The 13,737-nt window shown below is 37.9% G+C and overlaps 2 protein-coding genes across 2 annotated transcripts in view; one reads left to right on the top strand and one right to left on the bottom strand.

Moving 5' to 3' along the window:
- sept8a (septin 8a) overlaps positions 1–5,632 on the bottom strand; it is a 30,551-nt gene extending 24,919 nt beyond the window's left edge. Inside the window, exon 1 of the mRNA XM_044141645.1 lies at positions 5,485–5,632. Within this exon, the coding sequence (XP_043997580.1) occupies positions 5,485–5,514 (30 nt within the window). The 5' untranslated portion in view covers positions 5,515–5,632. The remainder of the gene's footprint in view (positions 1–5,484) is intronic.
- Positions 5,633–8,345: 2,713 nt separating this feature from the next.
- Positions 8,346–10,386, top strand: LOC122845385 (ankyrin repeat domain-containing protein SOWAHA-like). The gene has a single exon (XM_044141642.1). The coding sequence runs from the start codon at positions 8,557–8,559 to the stop codon at positions 9,904–9,906; it is 1,350 nt and encodes a 449-aa protein (XP_043997577.1). The 5' UTR covers positions 8,346–8,556; the 3' UTR covers positions 9,907–10,386.
- Positions 10,387–13,737: the final 3,351 nt, after the last annotated feature.

The following is a 13,737-nucleotide window of genomic DNA, read 5'->3' as shown; positions in this document are numbered from 1 at the left end:
TTTGGTACTAAATTTTCAAAAATTTTTATCAATAGTTGCTGTAGTACAAGTTTGTTTCAGGGTTTTTCACCCTTCCAGTCTCTATGAATAGATGTTTGAATAAGTCTGGTGTTGTTTGACTTTCCGCCTGACAGGAAATGCTCCCAGCAGAAATCATGATTTCACACAGTCACTGCATTAACCACCAGAAACCAACTGTTGACTTGATAGTGAAAAGAGACAAACAGTGGTCTCGGGTGTGAAAATCTAACATTTCTATAACTATAAATACTTGTGTTGCACATCCTTTAAGAGTTTCTGAAGACTGAATCATGTCTAGAACGTTGAGAATCTGCAAATGTCAGTTTGAGGGTTTCTGAACCAAATGCTGTCTTTATAAATCAGATTAGGTTTTGTGAGGGGGTTTGTTAACCTCAACAACAAACCAGGCTATACTCCTTACATGAAGTGGCTGCTGACTGGTTTTTCCTGTCTGATGACTACTGAGTAATTTCAGTCAGCAGGAGAAAGGTTTTTTTTAAATCATGAATTCATTGAGCAACACTTTTTATTTGCCCTGACGTTCCTCCCAAGCTACCAGCTCCAACCACACCTACCCATCTCAGAGTCGCATGCCGTCACCTTCTTGTATCTACTCGGGCCGGCAGTGATGTTGCAACGGCAAAAAATGTTGACGGTTGAGATTTCCACGTCAGGAATTCAACTACAACAAAGGAATGAAAACTAGTTTCTTTTTGGCATTTATCACTCACGCACATCAACTGTATCGCCACAAAGTCGCTTCATTCATGCCAACAGGAAGAGAGGAAAAAATACACAGATGTGATGAGAGAAAGGAAGGATTTCATGAGATAGATATACTTTGCTTTTGGAAAATATGATGCTGTGTTCCTACTTTCACCTAAAAGTTCCACCTTTTCCAGACTAGAGAGTTCCCATGTTTTATAGTGAATAATAAAAAAAACTTTTAACATGGAACTGGAAAAGTCAGAAACAGAGAAGAAGGAATGAAAAAAGGAAAACAAGACAAGAGGTTTGAAGGAGTTAAGAAGGGAAGAAGAAAAGACAAGACAGAAATGAAGAAAGCAGTGAAGGTGGAAAGGAAGGAACCAGAGACAGAAGCAAGTTTTTCCTCCATATTCATCTACCACACCGGGAGTTTTAGCATCTCAAGTTTGAGTTCATCCAACAAATATATGCACCACAATACAAAATTATATACTTGTAAATCAAAAATTGTAATGTTTTTTTTTTTTAAGATTCAAAAATCTGTCACCAATGTGATAAAATTTCTCAAACAATTATTTCACATTTCAACAACAAATTTATTTCTTAAAGTTATGATTTGGTTTTGATCCAAAGTATCAACATTTCAATCAGCAGAATCTCCATGAGCTGAAATTCAGTGAAAATAAATGTTTTATTAATTAAATGAAAATTATTATACACACATTTATAGCAATCAATTTATTCTTACAATCATGTTTTCCTAATATCACACAGTCCACACACCCTGCAATCCGTACAGTTTAAAACACACTGCAAGGCCTCATAAAGAACATCTTTGGTGCAAATACACACACTGCTGGACTTCAAGTCTTCAAGAGGAAGCACATTAAAAATAATCTATAGGTTACATTATTTACAATCTAAGCAATCAATCTGAAGATTACTTTTTTCATAATTAAAAACACACTAATGAAAGCAGCATTGAAATAATTCATATAACCTAGAAAAGGGATTTTATTCCTACTTAAAGGCTGATAAAATCAATAAAAGCATCAATAATGCAAACGGCAGAGTGATGATGGGTCAGATGGGAGCAGATTGAATCTCACTTCTGAGGTGAAGAAACATCCTGAAACACTAAATGTTTGCTAACATCATATTAAGACGTATGTTGACCTTATTTCCTGAGTTTTCTTCAGATTTGTAAGTACTCATCGTCACTGAAGACGCTACAACTGAGCTGTCACTCTCCATCAATGTTATGGTGGTTGTGATGAATTTGCCTAAAGAAACCTCTGGATTTTATATTTCCTATGCAGCCGAGAACACAAACAAGCCACCAACATCAGCATCTGTTGTACAATCGGACCTGAAATATAAAGGACATTTCTTCCCACTTCTCTTGGTGCATAAAACTAGTGAGTTTTCAGAATGGACCTCAAACTAGAGCACACATGAACACTTCCTTGTTCCTTGTCTCTTTGCTTTAAGCACTCGATGAAGCTAATTTCATTTTATGCATGCAAGACTCCAGGGCGAAGCTCTTCATGGTCAGCAAGCACTGTACATGCTGGATACATAGTGGGGCATTTTATTACATAACCATTTATACGATGTATAATCAGATGCGGCTACTAAATGAAAACAATAAAAGTTACTGGTCAGTCGGGCTCAATCGAGCACCTCCCGTGCATCCTGCTCAGAAATTCATCCCAAAGCTACCATTTCCATCAGACAGGGTCGATGTGGACCTACAGTCTGACAAGTCGCATGTCTCTATCAATAGCTGCACATAATTAACAGCCCTGGCTTTACGCAGTCAGGCAGGAGGGCATGACAGTTTGTTCAATGTGGTCTCACTTCGTTCACAAAGTCAAACAGGAAGTCAGACAGCCAGCTGCAAACTCTGACCTGTTCCCCTGCTTTCTCAGCATTTCCCTCCAATCAATCTTCTGCTTTTGTGTTCCAAGAGAGACATTAAAATATATATATATAAATCACCAGTGCGCAAGATCTCTTGGAATGAGTGCTGGACCTAAATTAAAAAGCACTAATTGAGCAATATGGGGTTCTCTTTCTTTTGGATTGGCTCCTTTCTTCTTCGACGACGTGTTGCACCACTAAGCAGTAGGAGTGGCCCGGAGTGTGAACTTAATCTCTTTATCCCTGGATCTCTGTGCTGCTTACTGTCCAATTCAAGAACCTTTTCAAGCATCTGCCAAAAAAGTTAATCCCCACTCTTTAAATCCCGGTCATTTGCGCCAGCCACTCTTCTATGAAATTCTCTCTGCTACTATTATTACACAGTGTTACTGGTGTTTTCTATAAACTGTCCAACCCTGCTGCTATTTCCATTGGGTCGCACCTGACTGGTAACACTCATTATTAAAATCCGCATAATAGAAAACAAGCTCCAACCCAATCTGAAAATATGTCCCTCCTACTGCTGCTATCCTCTATAGAGAAAGGCTCAGTGATTCAGCATCTGACTAGAATATCTACACACTGCAAACATAAAATGAGTAATCATTTAAACTAAAGAATGAAATCCATTTTGTCTCACTGAAAAAAAATGTCAATCTACTATAAACCAATGGGAGACCCTGTACATATTCTACAGTCTATTACTGGAGAATTGTGTTAAGTCCCTATGGTTACACTGGCAGCCGTTGTGTTAGTGCGCATGGAAAATTATACAGTAAACATATTCATGTCTGCTATAGTATCTTATATTCAACTACATTTAAATGCAAATCACATTTAGCTGCATTAAGAAGTACAAATTACACTGTAAGATACTGACAGATCATGTGTTTGTCGTTTTGTTTATAAAAATTTAGAATGTGTAACTTCTATTTAGATTAACAAAATTATTGTCACCAAATCAGATTGAAAACTGCACTAGATACAACATGTAAGTCGCTAAATGTAAATGCATACCGATAAATACAGCTATAGTTATTTTATTCAGTATTTGCTTGGATTTTAATAAAATGACTTAGAATATAGAATAAACCTTAGCTATTTTTTGTGCCTCGAACAAGTTTATTTGAATAGCACATTTCAGCAACAAGGCAGTTCAAAATGCTTTAAATTGAACACTTATCTATTATAAACCATGTAATAAACATTACATTTTGTCAACTACCAACATCAAAATTATCAAGCTAATACACATTAAAAATTATTGATCAATGTTCCAGTCACCCCTAATCAAAGGCAATTCTAAACAAGTGGGTTTTTATAATTGTCTTTATGCAATTCTCAAGGTTCAAGTCTGAGCATGTTTTTGCTGTTGCGCTACTCGTACAGTAACTCTGCCATAACAAGATGGGTTAGCTTGTTAATAAGGACTACTTTACTTTTCAAACCAGAACATTCTGTAAGAGTTGAATTTGTCTTTAAGCAAAAAAAAAACAAAACATTCTTGTAGTCTTCTTTAAGACAGCTGACCAGCAGTGCACAACAGTAGAGGAGCTGTGCTGCTCTACTTCTATACAGTTAAAGGTAACTCCAGTGCAACAGGAGATTTTTAGCAAACCATAGTGCTTTAAAACTTTGGTGTGCCTATGTATTGGAAAGCAAACATTGCCAAATAGAAACAGAAAATTGCTTTAAATAAACAAACTGAAACAAAGTCTGTACTAAAAGTACCACAGCAGACGGATCTCACAACAAAAAGGTTTATACACACGCATCTTAATTTTTCACACTTCTTCCTATAATAGCTTTTTTTGCATTATTCAAATGATGCTCATATTTTCAGACACATACATACAAAATAAAATCAAGCAACTTTATTGACCACATACTTCTCCAGCCCAAACAAGGTCTGTTGTTAATTAAAAATAAAAACTTAATTTTAAACTTTAGTTAAAAAGTTATTTAAAAATAATTTAATTTCACATTCTACAGCATTACTTCCCAACCATGATTCTCAAGTAACACTTGACTTCAATTAATGGCTCATTAAGGTTTGGATGAACAGAAATCATCTGAGTCAGGTGTGTTAAAGCAGGGAAACATCTAAAACATTCAGGACAGAGTGCCTTGAAGACCAGGGTTGGGAAACAATGTTCTACAAAAAGGAACATGACATTTTGGCTTAAAATATGGGACAATTAAGGTAAATAACTGGTGTTTAATCTGACCATTGTGAGATTAATGCCAGTACTTTAAATAAAAATATGAAGTCTGTTTTTTAAAGTTGCATACATGATCTCTGTGTAAGTTGTGTGTATTTGTATTTTCCCAGGTGAAACTGAATCTTTTGAAAGTATTTTGAGCATACCTGGTTCCAAATAGTTTACAATTCAAAGCAGCAAATAAATTCCAATTTAAAGCAGGGAGGACTTTCATCTGCAACTATCCACATTGACAGTGTTAGTTGCTCTCTTTCCTTGCTGTTATGTTGGAGGCACTTCATTTAAAGCCAACCATTAATGTTAGCATAATACTAACAAACATCCAACCAAACATGCATGGGTAGAAAATGAATATATTACTATAAGCAAGTTAGAAATTGCAGCCACATTGATTAGACTTAACAGCGACAAACCCACTGAGTCACCGTCGCAGAAATCACTTCCACCATCTCGTCAGGCGCTGATGAACAGGCTCCATAAGCGGGGGAGGTTTGGCTACACACCCGCATATTTACGACAACCAACCAAGTGCTCCTCCTAAACGCTGCATTTTTACTATTTTCTGCTCCGCTGACGGGACTAAACACGAAGCATAGTGACATTTGCTTACCGAAAATACGTCCACGTCCGTGGCAGCCATGGTGTGGAATGTGTGTTGACGGCGTGCTGAGCAGCAGACTGAGCAGAAGCGAAAGGGAACAGCCCTCCTCTCTCCTTACTTAGCCTACTAAACTAACTGAAGGCGAGCTGACAGGGACGGGAACAGAGGAACAAACTGCAAGGCAGAGGCGAACCATGACAAGATGGTTCCCTGCTGCCTTGTTTGATCGTCGATCAAATAAGGCAGGGTAAAGATGTCATTTTATTCATCTTTACCCGATAGGCGATCTTAAAAAATTTTTTAATCAAATAAGTAAAGGTAGAATTGAACCGTTTGCAAATTGTTGAAACTATCCTCTTTGCACTTGGTCACAAAAATTACAGCTTATTGTGTGTTACATTAGCTTTCAGGTTTACCTGTTTTTTTTTTTATGTAACAACTAATTCCCCCCACTCGTCCAAAATAGAGTATCGGTAATTTTGCAGTAAAACGTTTACGAAGACTAGTGCCTAACTTAAAGAAAGGGTGTTATTTATCTTGACATGGTTTACATCTTTGTTCGTGACGAACACGTTTCATTTAGTGATGGGAATTTCAGTTCCGTTCAGAGATCCGAATCATTTGGCTTAGCTCCTGAAAAACAGACAACTTCAGTTCCCAAATCATTTTAGTGGGGTACACATTATATAGATTAATTACATTTATTTATTTATTTACATTTATTATATTTTTAAAGTATTCTATTAATTATGATGATTTTCCATAATTTTACAGCTGATGAAATACTTTTAAATTAGAATATTACATCTGACTAATAAATGTCTGCGACAAACTGGCGACCTGGCCAGGGTGAACCCCGCCTCTCGCCCGGAATGTAGCTGTGGATGGATGGATGGATGGATGGATGGATGGATGGATGGATGGATGGATGGATGGATGGATGGATGGATGGATGGATGGATGGATGGATGGATGGATGGATGGATGGATGGATGGATGGATGGATGGATGGATGGATGGATGGATGGATGGATGGATGGATGGATGGATGGATGGATGGTCTCTGTGTAAACGATTTTCAAGAACAGAAACGTAGGCTACATGAAAAGTATGTTTAATATCGGCATAGAGGTTGTTAATTTCAAAATGTACTTTTAATTTGACATACAATGAGACTTGTATGTATAGTCTGATTTGCTGAAATTGCTGTATATTTAATTGTTGTAATCTTTGATAGTTGTGTGGAAGCCATCTTTGGTAAACTAATTTGAATGCTGTAATTCTGTAATATGTTTGACATAGCTAGAAATGAAATTGACAGCTTAAAACAAACGAGTTTCTTAAACTAATGGCAACAAGTCAACCTGTGTTTGTTGACATGTTCCTTTAGAGTCTGAATGTCGGGAAAAAATAGACTGCTATGAGTTTCTACAACAAATATTACTTTGAACCAGGATTTGACTTTTGAATGGTCTGAGCCAAAAAAGACTATAAATCCATATCCTTATAAGGCACCCTGTGAGTTCCACACTATTTAATAATCTGTACGAGATATTTTAAATAAATTAAAAGTCAAAGCTATGGCTTGGTTGAAACATTGCTTAATCTCATGTTTTGCCTTGTAAACTCTGTGCCTGTAAAGATTTATACACCTTTTTCAGAATGCTTGGAACTGAAAGAGAAACTGACTGCATGACCTTCAATGTGATTACTCCAGCTAATGATTGTCTGACCTCCTAGAGAAAGAGCATTAACTTTCATTCATGGCTGTGCATAATTTTGAAATGTAATGTGTGTTTATTGAATGAATGAAAAAACATTTCAGGGTATGTTAGTATATTTATAATAATTTTTAGAGATCATAAGTTTTGTACATTTTTCTATTTTGGAAGACAAAGACTAAAACTGTTGAAGTTGATACACATCACCCAAATGTAATTTGCAAGTGTAAAAGAAATATAGGTCACCAAAATTGTCTATTTAAATCTGGCACTCTTTGAACTATATAATTTAGTTCATATAAAAACATTAATAAAAGATACTCCGCACCAGATTTAGCTTAAACTAGTTTCCGTCTGTAGCCTCTGTGCAAATTAAAACAAACATTTCCATAAAATGAATTTGAAAGTAAAATTGAGTGGAAAGAAATGTTTGGCAGACAACAGTGCAAAAGGGGCAGCCACAGAGGACTGTGAGGGGAAACAAGCATAGCAACAATAAAGTTGAATTGCACAGTTCATGTGTGGGCTGTTTCCTTTAGCTAACATGGCTATGTGAAAATTTATTATTATTATTATTATTATTATTGGACTGGAATATTGAAATTTTATGCAAAACAAAATTTACAACTTAAGTTTGTGTTGAAAGGAACACAAGAGTTCTTTCTCGTTTCGTTAAATGAATCAGCACAAAGAATTGACTCGGGTACGGACGGCACTGCATTGGTTTCAATATGGCCACTTCTTATCAGACCCTCCCTTTCAGTTCAGGAATGTCATTACAGTGCAAGACAGGGCAGGATCTGATGTATGACATGACAGCACAAATATGTGAGGTTAATAAAATGTTTTCGGCTACTTTATGTGCAATAATTATTTTTAAAAAACATTGTTACGTTTAAATGAACATATGCGGTCAAAGATTGAGCTTGCAACTGTTCGCAGCCAATCAGTGGATAATTAAGCCATCATGTGACATATTCTACCTTTATTGTAGGGTGATTTTTACAGGAGGGGGGGAAAAGACTTCAATTCATGCGGAAATGTTTAATCGATTCTTTTCTTTCTTATGTAGGAGAAATTCCACCTTTTGGAATTATTCGCATGAAATTACTTAGTGTTTTACGCTTCTGTAAAAGTTTCTCATTTCTCATGAAGCATTAAACGTCTTACCAGTTCACTTTCTTTTGAAAACACGTGGGTATATTATTCAAATCATTTCCACGTCCACACCTTGCCCGGGACAAAAATAGAGAAACTCCCCCAGGTAGAGAGGGAGGAGAACAGAGCAGCCAGGTGTCTGAACGGCGCTCCTGTGAAACACAAGTTTCTTCTTTTTGTTCTGGCTTTAACAGTTTTATTCATGGATTTAACAAAGGAATCCATCATTTCTTTGCTAGTGGCTGAGGGGGGGAAAGTGAAGAAATCTGATCTGGAGGCACACTTTAAATCCTCAGTGGACTGTGTCGATCCGGCGGAGAAGGACCGGAACAGAGAGCTCTTCAAGACTTTGGTGAACAATGTCGCCTACGTCAAAGCGATCGACGGGACCCGGTTCGTTATTCTCAGAAAACCGTACCTGCATTTTCTCGGAGGGAGCCAAACGACTGAAAACGGTAATGATGATAGAAATAAGGATGTGTCAGGCGAGCAGGAGCAGGCTCCAGATGAGAAAGATGAAAAGACTGACAACTCAGAAGGGTTAGCTGCTTCTGGGGGAAATCCTGCATCTTTATCTCCCATAGAGCTGGCTCTGCAGAGGAGCAAATCTGAGAAAGTCAAGGTTAAAAAGATGCTGAATTTTGATGTTAACAGAAAAGAGAACGATGAAATCAGGGCCCAGAGCAAACCTTATGGTCTTCCTCTGAGAATACCTGTTTCTAGCAGGGTGGAGATCCAAAAACTGAGGGTGAACCCAGAAGATCCTCCCTACAGTCAAAAAGCAGACACCTCCAAGACTAAGAGGAAGCCATCCTCGGTGGAGAGTTGTTCGCCCCAACTAAGGAGGGCAGCAAGGAGCTCCAAGGTGACGGAGGAACCCAAAGACTCAAGGATTTCCTCCATGTTCCCCCTGGAGCAGATGGAGCACGATTGGCTGGTGAAGTGTGCTGCGGGCCAATGGACCCAAGTTCACGGCCTGCTGCTTAGCGACTACCATCTTGCCCAGAAGAAGGATTTCATCTCGGGGTTCACCGTCCTGCACTGGGCAGCCAAGTGTGGGAACAGTAAAATGCTCTCTGTGGTCATGGACATGGTCCGGGAGGGAAAGGTCAACATCGACATCAACGCAAAATCCCACGGGGGTTACACTCCGCTACACATAGCTGCTCAGCATGACCAGGAATACGTCATGGCCATGCTAGTGGGTGAGTTCGGGGCCAACATCAGGATCAGGGACAACTGTGGCAACAGGCCCTGCCACTACCTGCACAAGGGCATTTCTAAAACTGTCAAGGAGATGTTGACAGAGCCCAAAGCGCCGACCCAACCTCAGGCGACGGACCCTCTGTCCCAGAGAGAGGAGCAGGACGTGCTGCCAGACCTCTCCAGGGGTCTGCACTCCTTTAGCCGTCTCTTCCAGCCAACGGTGATCAGCCACAAAAAGAAACCCAGCCAGAGGTCCGGACTTTACTCTCTGAGCGAGGACAACAGTGAGGAGAAAGAAGCCTCTGGCTTCAGACACAGAGTGATGTCTAACGCTTCTGTGTGCTGATGAATGATGGAAACATGACTTTATTTAAATTTTCATCAGCCTGCTGCTGCTAAAACAATCAAACATATTGACAATTACAGTTGTAATAAAGTAATCCATAGCACATTATTGATATAAAATCAAGAAATTTTGACATCCAGAAAAACGGATGTCCTGTTCAAAAGACGACTGAATAAGAAACCTTTAAGGTGGTGTTTAATGTAGAGTCTGTTTACAGACTCTACATTATTTTTGTGGATATTTTATTCGGTTTTCAATCATTTCAGTTCCAGAAAGAATTGCTGACAATTGGAATCTATTTTCACTAGAAACATTTGTGAAACAAGACTTGACATGTTTCACCTCTTGAATTGTTTAGTCAGAGATGAACAGAACGGGGCGATTACAAAAGGAGAGAATCAAAATGTTGAACTTATGTGTGAATCCAACTATTTATCAGCAAGAAAGTTCATTCATAAACCAAAAGTGAAATGCGTGAAAATATTTACTCCCTCTGTAACAAAAAAAAAATACATAATTATAATGTTTTTAGATATTCTAAGTCACTGAGTTGAAGTATTTTGATGTAAGTAAAGTATATTAAATCTGGCTATAAGCTTTAAAATGGGTTATTTATTAAAAGCCGTCCAGGTTTTCCTGAAATCTGTTATGCGTCTCTGTGCCAAGATTTCTTTGAAATATTGCTCGGCTTGTTGGGACAGCTGTGATTCAGGCTGATAAGCAGCTGACTGGGACTTAGTGTGTGCATGTGTAGCTGGAAGCTGTAGAGCTAACTGTATCGTCATACTTTATTACCAGCAGCCTGAAGCTATGAAGAGGTCTGGAGGGGGAAAAAAACCTCTCCCTCCCTGCTGCTTCTTCTGTGACTTATGATGTCACTTCCCCGGCAGCCGTCATTGTTCCTGCATCAGGATGACGGGTCATCTCCTCGCCTGAAGGCTTTGTTACGCATGTCTTTTTCTAGGGCAGCTATGAGGACAAATAGGCTGGGATGAGCAGAATGAGGGAAGGAAGGTACGGATACCATTTTTGCAATTGAGAAGAAAGATTTGAAATTTTAATAGCATCAATCCACAACAAATATCATAACAAGGCACCTAACAAGATGGTGGCACTGAGCTAGGGACACTTTCTATAATAACACAAACTTTTTTAGTGGCTTTAATCAGGAAAGGGACACAGATAAACCAAAACACTGAAGCAAGAATACTTCCTAAGGAACAGAAATGAAGAGTAGACATGGCCTCATCGAGGAAATTAATACAGTTAAGCACAGAAACACTGAGCCAGAAGTACTGTCTATTGATCTCAAAGAGTTTATATTAATTGTAAAATCAAAATGGCTTTTCCAGAAAAGAGATGCTGCTAAACACAGACTCAATGAGTCTGGAGTACTATCCATATTTCACATCATAGAAAAGTGAATGTTGCATTTTTAATGTCTATTTGGATTTTGTTCATATTTATTTTATTTTACTGTCAATTTTTCAGAAAGCTCACATTTTCTGGCTCCAAAACATTAACTAAACAACAAAATAAAGCACATACAGGTTTTTCTATTGGACATGTATAGATATTCATGACATGCTAACAGGAAGGAGTACAGCAGTTTTCCCTACTCTTCCTTAAAAATCAAAAAAAAATTATAGTTGTTTTGCTTTTTTCTGCTTGAATTTAGTTTTATTTGCAGTTTTGATGTTTAGAGCGTTTTCACAAGAGTCAATTTCCTGGTCAAACTTTCATTGGATACAAAAGAACATGTCAGTAGAGTTAAAACATTACCTTAGTCTTTTTTCAGGCCAAATTTAGAGAGGACATATTGTTCTAAAATGGGTTCTCTCTAAATTTTACCAGGATGGACCAGAACATTAAGTTTTCTGAAATAGCCTTAGACAGGGAATTTGTGGTTTAAAGTATTTTATCTATACTTGCTCAAAGCAGCTGCCCTCATGTGATGACACAATAAAAAACAATATAACCCCTATGCTTGCAGTTTTTCCATTATCCCAGCAAGTCAGACGCTGAAGGTTTCCTGTTAACAATAAATATTAAATGGCTCCAGCAGTGTGAAGTAAAATAAAACTGTATGAGACCTAAAGTAACCAGCATGGCTGGCTCAATGTGTGATTTCTCAAAAAGAACAAAATAATTTCACAAATAGCAAATAGATCTTCTCTACCAACTTTACACTGAAATGTTGTACTGTAATTGATCTTTCAAATGAATCTGTCAGAAAAATAACCTGCTCTAAACAATTTATAAAGAATGTTGTTTTTTATATATAGGTAAGGTAATCTAGAATTGGAGCCCAAAATCAAATTCTGTCTAAACCCCCGTTAAATCTTGAGCCGGCTCTGATAACCAGAAACAGCCATGATCACCAAAAATTCATTTCAAATTGTCAGCCAGCAACCATGAGGAGACATAATTACTTCCAGACAGACAAACAATAGCAGAAGATTGATGCAAAGTTTAACAGAGCTAAACAAAAGCTGAATATAAAGAAAAATGTTCAGGCTGTTTTGTCTTCTGCTGATCCACATCTTTACATTTGTGTTTAGTCTGAGTACAATCTTTGGTTAATCTTCCTGGGTGACTAATGACTGACTACCAGGGGTGGGAGGCTGGCTCAAGGTGTGCTGACATTCCTGTGGGTGGAGAGTTCAGAGTTCAGACTGAAACCTGAGCCTTGAAGCAGATCTGAGTACCTGAATCATCTGTTGTGTATATTTTGTCTATTTTAACAGCTGATGAAAAGAAAACATAAAAAACAACCATGTTATGTGCAGTTTTTTCACCAGTTTCTCACTCTGATTCTTGCTGCAGCTTTAGGGTTTCATCCTGTGGTTTGTTTAAGGCTGTAACTCTGTGCTGTTGTTTTCCAACAAATATCTTGTTTTTGAAAAATCCCCCTCAGTTAATCTCCTTCTCTTGTTTCTACTGCTACTGTTATTACAGGTTTTGTCGCTTTTGCAGTTCATCCTCCTTCCCCTTCCTTTTCATTACCAGTTTGGTGAGGCCAGAGAAAATAGAAGCAGGAAAGACAGAAATTTTACATGGAAGCTGCAGACTGAACTCTCAGGTTGGGTTTGGAGATAATTATTCCTGTTTACAGACCACAGGAAGCTGCTACCATGACTCTGTTCAAAGTTCAACAATATATCTGTCAACACACCTCACATATTAACTGCATCTCACTGTTGAACTTGCCTGCACGGCTCTTTGTATGAAACAGTCAGGTAGCTATTTATGGAGGTGTTCATAGGCTTGTTTTTTATGGTTTGTTTTCATCTTTGAAGATTTCAAACATTCAGTTTCCTCAACTTGATTTACTAAATCATTAAATCTGTAATCATTTTACCTCCTGATACAAAAGTGGCCTTTTACTTTCATGTAAACCACTTACATCATGTGTGAATAGTGTTATAGAAATACATTTACTTTTCATGCCTTTTGAAGAAAATAACAGCAACAAAACAGATTTGAGAGTTGACCGACTGCATCCATTTTTCCTGCCATCCCAGTTTTTGTTGAAAACAAACATCCCACAGCATGATGTTGCCACCACTGTGCCTCACCATATAATCATGCTCAGGGTGATGTGGAGTATCTGTTTTCAACACATTGAGTTTGAAATGTTGACCAAACTTTTTTTCATGTATTTGTTATGTCACTTACGTTCTTTGTACCAAACTGCAAGTGTGACTTGAATGAAATCACACAGATTACATATGTTCATATATAGAAAACAACTGTTTTGCGGTCTTCTGTGTTCCAAAACTAAAAATTCCAACAAGGACCGTGGGTGGTAACAGGTGGCTTGATTTGCAC

Source organism: Gambusia affinis, linkage group LG15 (genome assembly GCF_019740435.1).
Source record: "Gambusia affinis linkage group LG15, SWU_Gaff_1.0, whole genome shotgun sequence".
Taxonomy (NCBI): Eukaryota; Metazoa; Chordata; class Actinopteri; order Cyprinodontiformes; family Poeciliidae; genus Gambusia; species Gambusia affinis.
Note: the sequence above shows the minus strand (reverse complement) of the source record. Positions and strands in the feature narration are given on the sequence as shown.

Bases quoted from the DNA above. Each gene is read 5' to 3' on its own strand.
- LOC122845385 (XM_044141642.1), top strand. From the start codon at position 8,557: ATGGATTTAACAAAGGAATCCATCATTTCTTTGCTAGTGGCTGAGGGG.